Consider the following 14,004-nt stretch of genomic DNA (forward strand, 5'->3'; position numbering starts at 1 on the left):
TTAATACGGATCATAAATGAATTGTTCATGTAACATCCAATACAGTACAATTTATAAGGCAATGTATAATAATAAACTGTTAGGTCTATTCTAAAAACAAGTACTTATGTTAATTAAGGATGTTTATTTAATGGAATTGTAGCTAACATAATTGAAAACTTATAATGTGTTAAGACATTGTGCTAAACACCTCACATAAATTATTACGTTTACTTCTTACAAACACCCCTTGAGGTAGATACTACTATTATTACTCTTGAGGCTTAATGAGGTGAAATAACTTGTCAATGGTCACACAGCCTGTTAAAGGTCCAAACCCAGCACCCTTCAACACTATGACGGCCTAGGCAGCCATTAAAAATTACATTCTCTTAAGAAATGGAAAAAATAGTAACATAACTGAAAAGAAGCAAGATATATACAATACACATAGAGTGGGAGCCCCCTGTCAATTTACATATACCTGTTTATATGACTGGAAGGAAAATAACAAAATATTAGAAGTGGCTGTTTTTGAGTAGCAGGATTCAGGGTAATTTTGCTTTTCTTATTTACACTTTTCTATTATTTTCTAAGTTTTCTTTGGTACTATTAATATTATAATGAGAAGAAAGGGATTTAATGTATATAAAAGAGTTACACTCTTGAGCTTACTAAGCCATATGAACAATGCTCCTATTCTACCTGAAACTACAGGCTATCTGTAGGGTATTCCTCCCAATCATGCCAGCACAGAGTTATCTACAGATTCAACATTATCCAAAGTACACTGAATACTATGCTGAGGGAAACCTTGAGAACTTAGCGCTCAAAGGGTTTCAATCCATTATGCATGGATATACAAGACACAGATGAGATCTAAAAACATATACAAAGCAAACAAACAAATGAATGGAAATCAATGTGATGTCAATGAAACATTAGCAACAGAGAAACAAATGTATTTAGCAAACATCACTCCTCTAAAATAAAAAGGTAGGATAACTATGAAAAATAATACTGTTTACAAAAAATACTGAAAAGCACTATTTAATGAAACAAAATCACAGGATGAATAAAAGATGTAAAAACATTTTTAAAAAATAGAAAACAAAGCCCTACCAAAAAAAAAAATAGCCCTTACAACAAAAACAAGAGCTTACAGTAATGTCCGGGATGGGGCGGCATAGGCGGGTGGTGCTGAAGATGGCCGTTTTGGTGGTGAGGCAAATTAGGTGTGTATGGTGCAGTCCTACTTCCAGTCCAGGTGGTAGTGCTGTCTAAAAATTAAGGCCCACATGGGTTAATTTGCTTTTATAAAGGCTGCCTACTTTTTTCTCAACTATTTAAAAGATTTTTTAAAGTATGTACATACTATGATGGTAAGTAGCTGGCTGACCAGTAAATCCATTCTGCTGCTGTCCTGGCTGAGGCCCTGATGCTATCTGCAACAGTCCTTCACTATGGCTGCCCCCCAGTATACTGGCAGGCTGACCTAGAGGAACAAGAAGACATTAACATGGTACATTCATAGATGTCATCTTATGTTTTCATATACCAAATGAAGGACCAATTTTATCTGATAATGTACGACTATAAAGATGGGCAAAAACTGTAACTCACCCATGGCCTATCAGGTAAAAAACCTACAGTCATCTATAAAGGCAAACTTTAACTTGAGGAAGCTCAAAATTATTCCATTTTAGGTAATGTCTAACTAATTGTAATGGCTTATTTCTTCACAAACATATTTCAAATGCCAGCAAAACACCACTGTATGTCTGGCCTATCATATTAACTTCTTCAGAAGTATGTCAGTTCATCCTGGCCACTCCATCCACCTCTCTCTCTGGATCTTTCTGATTAGGACCCCAAAAATCCAGGCTCAAGAAAATGTTGAAAACTGAAAAATTAATCATTATCAGCACTGGTACTAGCAATGGCAGAATGCTAGGGTTTGACAGAGAAAAGCAGAGCAGAAAATTATTTTAAATAGGATGTGATAGTGAAGATGACGAAGTTAAAAAGATCTAGCTCTGCTGTCCAATCAATATACCATTTACTGGTTAAAAACAAACAAAAAAACTATCAGTCTACTTTCAAATTTTTTCAAGAGCTTTTATAAACCAAGAATCATTTCTTTTCAAGAACACCATCATATTCCCAGATGTACAAGAAATTAGTTGCCCTCTCTGTATGTAATATACCAAGAGAATCAAGCTTCTCTTGGCTTCTATTCTATTCAAAAAACCATCCTATGATATTGCTTACTGTCCTACATTTTTAAGGCTTTTTTTTTTTAAGTGGCAATTTGGTTTCTTAAAGAGCATTAATTAAGTCGACTGTTTATCCTATTTGGAAAGCACTAAATTTATAATTTATAACTGGCATCACCTCATTCTTTTCTAAATGGGAGTATAATCAGATGGAAGAGAGTAACATGTCACCATTGCTCAAAGTATCAAAGAAAAGAAATATTTTTCTTTTCTTTACATATCACATTTCCTTAAAGCTAAGAATTACAAAACCAAAAGCTAAAGAGAATATTTCAATACTCCCCAAATTATTTATCTGTAAAAATCACATTTTAGCAACCTCCCTTCCTACTCATCCCCCAGATTCTACAAGTTATCTTTAAAGGTTAATTATGGTTTTGTTCATGTTTTTAACAATTCTACAGGCAATACTCTCAGCTAACTTACAAAAACTGTCATTAACTACACAAGATAAATTATTTTAATTTACAGGTATTTAAAAGGAAATTCTTAAAATATTCAGGTGTCAAAAGAACATAAATTGTAAAGTGACTCACTGTAGTTATCCATACTGAATACTTCCCTTATACAATTCTAAGTATGTAAAATAAACTTAAACAATACGACTAAATCAGCTCACATAAAATAGCCTTTCAAATCTTCTATTCTAGTTCAACTTCTTTTCTTTCATTTAATTTTATCAGTATACTTTTTGAGATCTAAGGGAACCCTTTTTTTTTTTTTTTTTTTTGGAGACGGAGTTTCACTCTGTCGCCCAGGCTGGAGTGCAGTGACTTGATCTCTGCTCACTGCAAGCTCCGCCTCCCCGGTTCACGCCATTTCTCCTGCCTCAGCCCCTGAAGTAGCTGGGACTACAGGCGCATGCCACCACATAAGGGAACATTTTGACACAAGTTCTAAAACTTACAGTATTTACAGTATTCGACTATTAAAATCTACCCAATAAATACCAGGATAAAATTAGCTGCATTTTATTTGTATCACTTTTTTCTAATCTTTGAATAGGATTCAACCTCAGGAAACAACACAGTCAAAATGAAGTCACTTTAGTAAGCACTGACAAAGGCATAGAAATTAAATCTCCAGATAATATAAACAGAAGTAGGTAGCTGTGCTCTAGCACTACTCTACATTCAAGTGGCTATAATGTACCTTCTTTTATTTTCTATCACTACCCACTGTTTGTCAACCGTATTCCTAATTTGGTAAATAAAAAGTAGACAGATAATAGAAGCACCAAGTGATTAAGGATCTGGGTTCTCAAGTGCTTAACCTATATGACCCATTTAGAATATGCTGCCTATAGTGAGACTGTCATCTCTTATATAGCAAACCAAAAACATATTGCTTTGAAGTGGTGTAATGAATTAAAGAGGGGAAATTTTGGTATACTTCACTTGAAAACTCACAATTACAGAAATCAGTCCCCCATTTATTCCAAAGATCAAAATTTCTATGTTGAATCTAATCTGATAGTAAAGCAAACAGAATAATGGTACTTTTGGTAGCAACTAACACAGTATTAGCCCAGAGCTGTCAAAAATCTATTCTGATGTGGGTTTACATAAATTCCTTTAGCAACTGCATGCAACTAACACCATACACATGCCAAGACAATGCTCTATGATTAATTGAAAAAAAAAAAAGAAAAAGAAAAAGAAAAAAAAGCTACTTCCTTTGCCAAGCAGCAAACTATCAAACCTTCGGTTACTGTGAAAATAAGTAACAGAACCAGGTCATATGATCAGGCCCCCAAAAACCTGAACCTAGCAGCCCCTCTGCCTCCTATAACATGGCAGAAAAGAAGGATCTTTCTGAAACAGACGGATCTTTCTGAAACAGACTTTTAAAAAAATATATATATATATATATATTTTAAAAAGAGATATAGAAGTTAGCTTTTATCAAAATTGACTTAATTAATGTCTATCTTGAGCAATATATAACAAATTTGTCAAGATCCCTTTGCAAAGTGAGAAAATCAGACAACTACTATAAGGTAATATTCTCCCAGATAAACCAAAATAAGAACACTAGATTAAAAGAAAGGTTGCAATTCCATTAGCACAGACCTTCATAAACATTTTGGATCAAATATTTCTCCAAAATCTATCTGGGAGCTTAAGAGGCTACTTACTTCTACACGTAATAGTAAAGTACAAATCAGATCATTAATTTAAATCAATATTATAATCAAAGCCATTACTTAAATTCCAAGTGATTGTATATACCTGTTTAATACCTGTTTACCTATGAAAGATACTACAGTTACTGTTAATGTTTACTTACTTGGAGGTTTCCCCCCGTGACTACACATAAATAAGCAACGATTAGGAAAACTCAACTTGCTGACTACATCTGATTCTAGAACTCACTTGTGGAAGCCACAGGAATGTTGGGAAAGTTGGCAGTGCTGGTAGCATTAGACTCAGATGGGGCTAACAGAGCTGGGGTGCTGTATGTCTCCGTCGACGCACGATTACTTGGTGGATGCTGGATGGTTTGAATTGAATGTCCTTCAGTGGACAACGATGGCTGTCCCTCAAAGTCATGCACATATTCATCCTTCACCATCATACTTGATGGAGCTATATAGAAAATTAAACATATTTTAAATTTTTATAAGGTTCTATTCCCAGAAAAAAAAATCTTATTAGCAAGTAATATAATAGCATCTAAAATCAATTACAGTGTAAATTACTAACTTTAATTCAGAATTTTTTCATATTATTTTAAAAGCATACTACTTTACCAGCAAAAGTCATTTATTCAGCGGTAACAGCATCAGATATATTTTATCAATCTGACTCTCAAATTTGAAGCTAGTCTATGTTCCAACAGCCTCCAGCAACAATCCTAAAAAGGTACTCCTCAGTTTCTTGATAAACCTAGAAGAATAATCACCTAAATACGTAAGGCAGACAAAAACCGAATGGCTGGAAAATGTGTGTCCAGCTGAGAAAAACAATTATTCGGTCTAAATTGAGACTATTTAACTATATCTTTTTGCCAATTTCACACTGTGGAGATATGAGTGGGATCTGATAGAGATCCAATCCCAGGATCTATAATTATTGTTAAGCAACATATTCTTTAAAAATGAAGTGTACTGAATGTAATGTCTCCTATAGATTTAGAACCAAACGGAAAAATTCTAAAGGAAAAGTCAAACTGAAATTTCCCTCTCGAAACCCAACCCAAATAAGAGTATTTGATTAATATATGGTGTGAGAAAACTCAGTAATCAACATCTTTCACCTATGTGGTTATACCTTCATAAGCAAAGCTAGATTCCAGCTGATATAGCGTAACATCTTTCCATTAACAAACCAGGAAACAGTTTGCTCTGCTGTATGAAAAACAGAAAACTGAAACTGAACTGCATTAATAATGTTAATTCTCTGCCCAGAACCTTCCCATTTGTTTTTAGGTTATTGTTTTAACGTTTGCTTTTTACCTTTAGCAACCAATCCTTTATTGCTTCTAAACTAACACTACTCCAGAACTTAACAATCCACTGAACTAATAGTAGGTTCTCTTCTTAAAGCAGTCAATTAGTAGACCACAAAAAGACATTCCCTTTTTCATTAAGAACCAGCATATCATTTCCCTTATCTTTCCCTATGTCAACCTTTGAAAAAAATCTACTACATGTAAATATCAGTTAAGTTACATGGGTATTTTTTTATTAAATTGAGACTAGTTCAAGGCAGTAATAACCATCCATTGTGCAAGTTTCTAGGTACAACCTCTTAAAAACCTCTTAAGAAGTATGTTCATGCATCAAAACTCATGAAGATGATATTCTGAAGACCTATGAATCCCATTCCAAAGTTCCTCTTTAGAAATTTTATGGTAAGAAAAAGATAATCAAAAGGATGCTTAACAAATTATGTATCAATAAAAAAACTGAACACAACCACTCATCACTAACATTGGCCAAATTATAAAAATAATAAAAAGAAAAAAATTGGGGCATAAAATTGGTATGTCTACACTTATTCAGCCTTATATTATACCCTTCAACAAAGTTCAGTGATTTTCTTCATATAAATCCTGACATCTCTAATTAATTCCTGGACATTTTAGGTTTTTTGTCGTTATAATGACTGGGATCTTTTTACCGACTTACTGGTTTTGCTAGCTGATTTGAGGATACCACTGGTCAACTTGGTACTCGCTGCTTTTGCTTTTCAGATGACTCTTCAGTTTAATCAGCAATCATAACATCTTTAAGTACCAACTGTATTCTGCTTTTAAACAGTTATGACCCATAAATCTTTCTTGTCTTAAATATGCTGGCTAGACTTCCCAAATGTAAGTTTGAAACTTCTACTGGTCTACAGATCTCTTTAACCCCAGATAATCTATAATAAATGTTTCTCAGGTAAAACTAAAGGTATCAACAAGGATAGAAGTCTGCAATATATTTTTGCCAAGAGAATCAAAGCAAGTTACAAAACACTATTGTACACTATGATCATACACATGTTTAAAAAATCATATACTGTAAGTAAAAAAGCAAGGTCCAGAACAGTATGCATTGTATACGTTTTGTGTAAGAAAGGAGGTATGTATTTTTTGCATATAGAAACCCTGGAAGGAAACACCAGAAACTAAAAAAAGTGATTACCTGAGGTAGGGGGGAATGGGGGCAGGGGTGGGAGCACTTCTTTTCACTGTATACCTTTTTATAGTATTTTGATTTATGGACCATGTATTGCCTATTCAAAAAAATAAAATTAAAAAAACATATAGTATATATTTTTTAAAGTCCAGAAAAACAGATACCAAACTGTTAAATATTTCTCTTTATGGGCTAGCATTCAACAAATTCATTCACTGAAAAAATATTTCTTGAGCACTTCTGTTCCAGGTACTGTTCTAGTATTTGGGATATATCCATAAACAAAACAAATATCCCTGCTGTCATGGAGTTTGCAGTCTTTTGTAATATTTTTCCATTGTTTAAATATCTAATAGCAAGCACACATTACTCCGGCTCCTCCTAGTTGTCTATTCTTGGGCAAGTTCCTTCACCTCTCCAGGTAGCAGTCCCTTCATCTGTTATAAGTATAAATAATCCCACCTCCCATGTAGAAGTATCATGAGAATGATGACACAATACTCAGAAATCATTTAGCTCAGTCTGACCCGACACACAATGAGTACCCAGTGTTAGCTATTATTATTTAACCATATTTTTAGAGTAGTTATACATATATATAGTGATTATAAAATGTTCTAAGAGGGCTGGGTGCAGTGGTTCATGCCTGTAATCCCAGCACTTTGGGAGGCTGAGACACGTGGATCGCCTGAGGTCAGGAGTTCGAGACCAGCTGGCCAACATGGTGAAACCCCGTCTCTACTAAAAATACAAACAAACAAAAATGCTGGGCATGGTGGCGGGCACCTGTAATCCCAGCTACTCAGGAGGCTGAGGCAGGAGAATTGCCTGAACTCGGGAGGCGGAGGTTGCAGTGAGCCGATATTGCACCATTGTACTCCAGCCTGAGCAACAAGAGCGAAACTCCATCTCAAAAAAGAAAAAAAAAAACGTTCTAAGAGGGTCAAAGAATATATTCTCTATATATAGGTGACAAAAAAGCTGAAACCACTGGGCCCACCTTAGGTCTGTATTCTTTATCATCACCAGCAGCCAGGACACAGCACCTATCTCATGGTATTATCACTCTCTTATTTACTTTTTCTCTCCTCCACTAGACTATAAGCTCACTTGAGTAGACAAAACGTACCTTATCTTAGCATCCCTGGAACCTAACACAGTACCAGGCAATACATGCTTATTAAATATTTGTTAAAATGAATACACAGGTCGACATGGTCATAGAAAGTTTCATGAAAGATAAAAGATAGGCTGGAAATGATTACCACAAGACTTTAACTCAAAAACGAAGGAACTGTCCCATTGTCCTAACTTTTAGTTACCTGGTCTTGTATTATTCCTTTGTCCAAATCTAGAAGGAGCTGTGAGAAATACCAGTTGTTTTCTGAGGAAATAAGGCACTGAAGACAGCCTTTACAAAACCACCACTAGGGGGATCTACAAGGCTGAATACAGCCCTACGGTCACTAAAGAAAGGCTATCAACCCATACAATCCCATCAATAACAGTGCATCAATAATTTTAGAATAGGGGAGGTGTGTGATGAGCATTCAGAATTTGAACCCCCTCACAAACAGCCCCATAGAGAGATTCAGACACACTTATCATTGCAGTCTCCCAACCTTTAATACCCACTGAGACAAATGTTTTCTCCAAAAACATGGATGGAAAATGGTGAAGATATGAAGCATGTTTACTTTCAAAAAAAAAGAAGTGATATAATATCAATGTCTGTGTAGCGAAGAGGCAGAGTTTTAACCAATCTTAAAGCAACCCTTCCCAGACCACCACAATAGCTCCTAATAATAAACCCACACTTGTCAGAAACCTACTAATCACTAACAAGCACCACAAGACAGTGAGTCTTCCTCCACTACCAGTGATATGGGAGAAAGGTCAAAAAAAAAAAAAGTAGAATTGCATACTCTTCCTAAATTTTGGTTAAGGTCACCTAGTATTTCTGACCCACCTCCAAAATTCTACAAACAAAAAAGGTGCTAAACTACTACTAATTTCCCTCCAGAACAAGAGCACGCCTTTCTAAGACGACAGTGGTTCCTTTTTTTTTTTTTTTTTTTTCTGAGTCTCACTCTGTCAACCAGGCTGGAGTGCAGTGCCACTATCTCGGCTCACTGCAACCTCCGCCTCCCGGGTTCACATCATTCTCCTGCCTCAGCTTCCCGAGTAGCTGGGACTACAGGCGCCCGCCACCATGTCCGGCTAATTTTTTCTATTTTTAGTAGAGACAGGGTTTCACTGTGTTAGCCAGGATGGTCTCGACCTCCTGACCTCATGATCCACCCTCCTCGGCCTCCCAAAGTGCTGAGATTACAGGAGTGAGCCATCGCGCCCGGCCCTTTTTTTTTTTTTTTGAGACATTTTCGCTCTTGTTGCCCAGGCTGGAGTGCAATGGCGTGATCTCAGCTCACTGCAACCTCCACCTCCTGGGTTCAAGCGATTCTCCTGCCTCAGCCTCCTGAGTAGCTGGGATTACAGGCACCCGCCACCATGCCTGGCTAATTTTTTATATTTTTAGTAAAGACAGGGTTTCACCATGTTGGCCAGGCTGGTCTCAAACTCCTGACCTCAGGTGATCCACCCGCCTAAGCCTCCCAAAGTACTGGGATTACAGGTGTGAACCACCGTGCCTGGCTGACAGTGGTTCTTTATAAGAGTTTCTCTGCAAATTAATTGTTCTTACATAAATTTTAGTTTATTAAGTTCTAAGTAACAGAGCTAAAGATTTAATAAAACTCCATTCTCAAATATTACAATAAAGAACAAAAACACACACCCCCATTCGCATTTCATTTTCTCACCTTAAAACACTTTTTCTTTTTAAAAATACAATTAGGTAAGCTGTGATGGGCATATCCTTTAAAGTAGCCTTGATTTATTTACTCAAAATGTAACAAGACTGAAAAAATACAAATGAGGGCAATTTTAAACCATTCTCAACATTATCATTCACAAAAATGTTAGGCTGAAATGAAGGAAAATTAGAATACTGGTATTTTTAAAGGATATGTTATAAGTGATTCCAGATTACCATACATTCTGGGTATTTAACATCCATTTAAACTGGCTCTGTGAGATTTTCTTCAAAAATAGGTCTTAACTCAAAAACTATTCTTTGTATTTGTTTTTGGTGCATTCCTCTATCACATTTTTTACAGTACTTTAGTTCATAAATTGCAGTTCAAATACAAAGAGCAAATAGCCAATTTACATCCAGTTTTAAATGCCCCTAACCTCAAAATCTACATTTCCAAAGCAGTAAGTTATTTTCTTGTTAATGTTACTGCCGCTCACACAAACTAATTCTAGGTCAACAAAAAAACAGAGAGGATAGGACAAAACAAAGAGAAAGTAATAAGAAACAGATTACCTACCATTACTCTGCAGTGTTAATCCTGAGAGATCTTAATTGTTTAAAGGGGAAAACAAATGAAACATTAATCATTACAATGAAAGTATTTTCCATTTAAAAACAGAGAATGTAAATTTAAACCAGAGATTACAAAAGTTCATGAACCATTTCAATTCAGAAGTTAGCATAAACGCTATCTAACAATACATAACTAAGTATTCAAATTTATAATGCTTTCCATCTTATTTCTCAAAAACAATGTTCTAAATGGGCAAAGTATCAACTACAATACTTGGTTTTAGCAGTCAAAATATAAGTTTGCTCCTAAGTTCAAATTTAAATACATATATTAAAAATGTCTGATTCTTTAACCTTATTTAAAGTCGTGGGCTATCTTCCGAATTTATAATTTAACTTACAAAAAGTAAAACATTATTGAGATCCTTTTCCTTTTATGTTTCTTAGGATGAAAGCAAAGTCTACTTACCAATTCCAGGTGATACAACTCGTTCATAGTGATATGGATTCACACAGACACTATCACATTTTAAGTCAAATGCATACTGACAATATTTAACATGTTTTAGTTCATTTTTGTGAAGATCAGGCCACCTCCAGAGACGGGCATAGATCACATGAGGAAATCCTTTCCGGCCAGCCACCTAGAAAAATAAACGACAATTTATTCATGTGTCACATTACGCAAGACACTTTTACATATATTCTGATTTAATCCTCACAATCCTACCAAGTCAGTATTACAATCCCCATTTCATAAATAAGAAAACTAAAATTCACAATAACTAACTTGGCCATGTCATACATCAGACCTAGAATTTAAACCTTGGTATAATTTCAAGGTCTGTGCTCAGGTTTCAAAAATGCAAAAAGTGGCTGGGCATGGTGGCTCACACCTGTAATCCTACCACTTTGGGAGGCCAAGGCAGGAGGATCGCTAGAGCCCAGGAGTTCAAGACCAGCCTGGACAACATGGCAAGACCCTTGTCTCCACAAATAATAAAAAATTATCCAGGCATGGTGGTATGTGCCTGTAGTCCTAGGTACTCAGGAGGCTAAGGCAGGAGGACTGCATAAGCCCAGTGGGTCAAGGCTGCAGTGAGCCATGTTCGCACCACTGCACTCCAGCCCGGGCAAGAGTGAGACCATGTCTCAAAAAAATAAAATAAAATAAATAAATACGCAAAAAGACTGTGTTGTAGAAACTATGTGTAAAGTCTTGAAATAAAACTTTAAAATCTAAGACAAAATTTCTGTAAGATTTATTTAAGCAAGGGAGATGTACTATGAAGTTCTACCTGAAAAAACGTGATCAATGAAACATTTGATAACAGTGAAACATATCAGATTTCTAAATTATAAAAGGACTAAGTGTAATCCTGTTGTTTAAATGTACATACAATACCAAAAAAGAAAACAACATGACTGGGCACAGTGGCTCATGCCTGTAATCCCAGAATTTGGGGAGGCTGAGGCGGGTGGATCACCTGAGGTCAGCAGTTCGAGACCAGCCTGACCAACATGGTGAAACCCCATCTCTACTAAAAATACAAAAATTAGCCAGGCATGGTTGCACTCGCCTGTAGTCCCAGCTACTTAGGAGGCTGAGGCAGGAGGATTGCTTGAACCCAAGAGGTGGAGGTTGCAGTGGGCCAAGATCATGCCACTGTACTCCAGCCTGGGTGACAGAGCAAGACTCCGTCTAGGAAAAAAAAAAAAAAGAAAACAACAGGCTACAAAAATGAATACCAAAGTGCTAAAGGTAGTTCTTGCAAAGTGTGGGTTTTCTACTTTTTATTTTTATTTTCCAAATTTTCTCCATTGAACATTTTTCTGAGCAGAACATTAAAAAACTTTAAAATTTTATCTTTTGCATATTCTTCCACAAATTCCCATAATGCATATGTGTACAGGATGCACAGTATCTGAAGAGATGGAGCACGAATTAAATTACCCTGTAGTAGCTTGAAAGGAAATGTAGGAAGTTTTTAAATCTGCCACCACAGAGGGTATAGGAAAACTCTTGTAAGACTAACCTGAAGCCTCCCATCCAATGTTCTCTGTATGGTAACACATTTACTAGGATGAGCTCCATTTGTAGTTATAGCTGTTATTAAAGAATCCAACTCATCTTTTTTCTCCTTCAGCTTCTTTACCAAACTTTCAATTGCTCTTTTTGCAAATGTTTCACTCTCTCCACCTTGTCTATGGCACATCAAACTATGCACAATGCTCAGACAGGCATCATTACTTGTTGGTGTATTCGTAATAGACATATTGTCCATTTGTTCAAGTTTTTCCTTTTAAATCAAATATGTCTCCAATTTCTGAAGCAATTTTGATCCTTTGGAAACAGTGAAAAACAACAGCTAACGTTGCAAGGAAAATTGTTAGACATGTATTCAGGATAACCTAAAAAAGAAAAAAAAAAAGACACACATCAGAACACATTTCACAAAGTAGATCTGACTACTTGGGAAAAGATGAAATTGCTCTGGTTAAGTCAGAGATTCAATGCACATAATTAAAATTTGATGCTCAGAGTTGAAAATTACTTAAAATTCTTACAAAATATTAGCCATTAAAAATAATTTTAAAAAATAAAATTACTTAATTAAAATGTCACTGTTTTTGACATTCCAAAAATATTAAAGTTAGGTCTTCTCATTATAATAGTGACATGCTCAATCAAGTCTTACTGACTTTACTAGTCACCCTAAAGGAAAATCTTACCAGCACTTTTTTAAAGGATTACTTATGAGGATCAGCACTAGTTAAACCTAAAAGTCTATTACTAATATTTATGAAAAATTTACCATCTCCTGGTATGAAATGCTACCTAATAGTTAACACTCACCTTTGTTAAAAGAGACCAATTAAAAAAAAAAAAAAACCCAATTTAGAAATGAACAAAAGGATTCTAAAAGACACTTCTCCAAAGATGATGGCCAATAAGCACATGAAAGATGCTCGACATTAGACATTACGGAAATGAAAATCAAAACCACAATGAGCTGCCACTTCATACCTACTGAGATGGATAAATCAAAAAGACAGTAATAAGTATAGAAGAAGCAGAGAAATTGGACCCTCATTCATTGCTGCTGGGATTACAAAATGGCACAGGTACTTTGGAAAACAGTCTGGTATTAATATAAAATGTTAAACAGAGTAAATACGACCCAGCAATTCCACTCTTCACACTTCTACTTGAGGGAAATGAAAACCCATGTCCACACAAACCTGTACATGAATGTTCATAGCAGCGTTGTTCATAATGGATACAACTCAAATGTCCATCAACTGATGAATGCATAAATAAAATTCCATACAACAAAATATTATTCAACCATAAAAAAGAATAAAGTACTAACACGTTATAACATGGATAAGCCTCGAAAACACATGCTAAGTGAAAGAAGTCAGTGACAAAAGGTCACACATTATATAATCCCATTTATATGAAATATACAGAATAGGCAAATCCACAGAGACAGAAAGTAAATCAGCGGTTGCCAGGGCCTGGGAGGAAGGGGAATGAGGAACGACTGCTAACGGGTATGGTGTTTCTTTGTTGTAATGAAAAAGTCCTAAAAATTGATAATGGTGATGGCTGCACAACTCTGACTACAGTAAAAACCACTGAATTGTACACTTTCAAATAGTGAATTTTATGGTATGGAAATTATATCTCAATACAGCTGTTCTTTAAAGAGATCACTAAATTCCTCAAA

At 35.5% G+C, this 14,004-nt stretch overlaps 1 protein-coding gene across 5 annotated transcripts in view; it reads right to left on the bottom strand.

Moving 5' to 3' along the window:
• The window catches only part of SMAD4 (SMAD family member 4), a 52,639-nt gene that overhangs the window by 23,285 nt on the left and 15,350 nt on the right, over window positions 1-14,004 (bottom strand). For 4 of the 5 annotated variants that reach the window (XR_004029623.1, XR_004029622.1, XM_030810406.1 and 1 more), the window contains exons 2-7: window positions 12,307-12,682; window positions 10,740-10,914; window positions 10,275-10,304; window positions 4,631-4,843; window positions 1,355-1,474; window positions 1,143-1,259 (exon numbers count right to left, since the gene is read on the bottom strand). Coding sequence is in view for 3 of the 5 variants with exons in the window: in XM_030810406.1 (XP_030666266.1) it covers window positions 1,143-1,259; window positions 1,355-1,474; window positions 4,631-4,843; window positions 10,275-10,304; window positions 10,740-10,914; window positions 12,307-12,555 (904 nt within the window). In the remaining 2 variants the exon portion in view is untranslated. The remainder of the gene's footprint in view (window positions 1-1,142; window positions 1,260-1,354; window positions 1,475-4,630; window positions 4,844-10,274; window positions 10,305-10,739; window positions 10,915-12,306; window positions 12,683-14,004) is intronic. The other variant, XM_030810408.1, reaches the window with a different exon arrangement.

Source organism: Nomascus leucogenys, chromosome 4 (assembly GCF_006542625.1).
Source record: "Nomascus leucogenys isolate Asia chromosome 4, Asia_NLE_v1, whole genome shotgun sequence".
Classification (NCBI taxonomy): Eukaryota; Metazoa; Chordata; class Mammalia; order Primates; family Hylobatidae; genus Nomascus; species Nomascus leucogenys.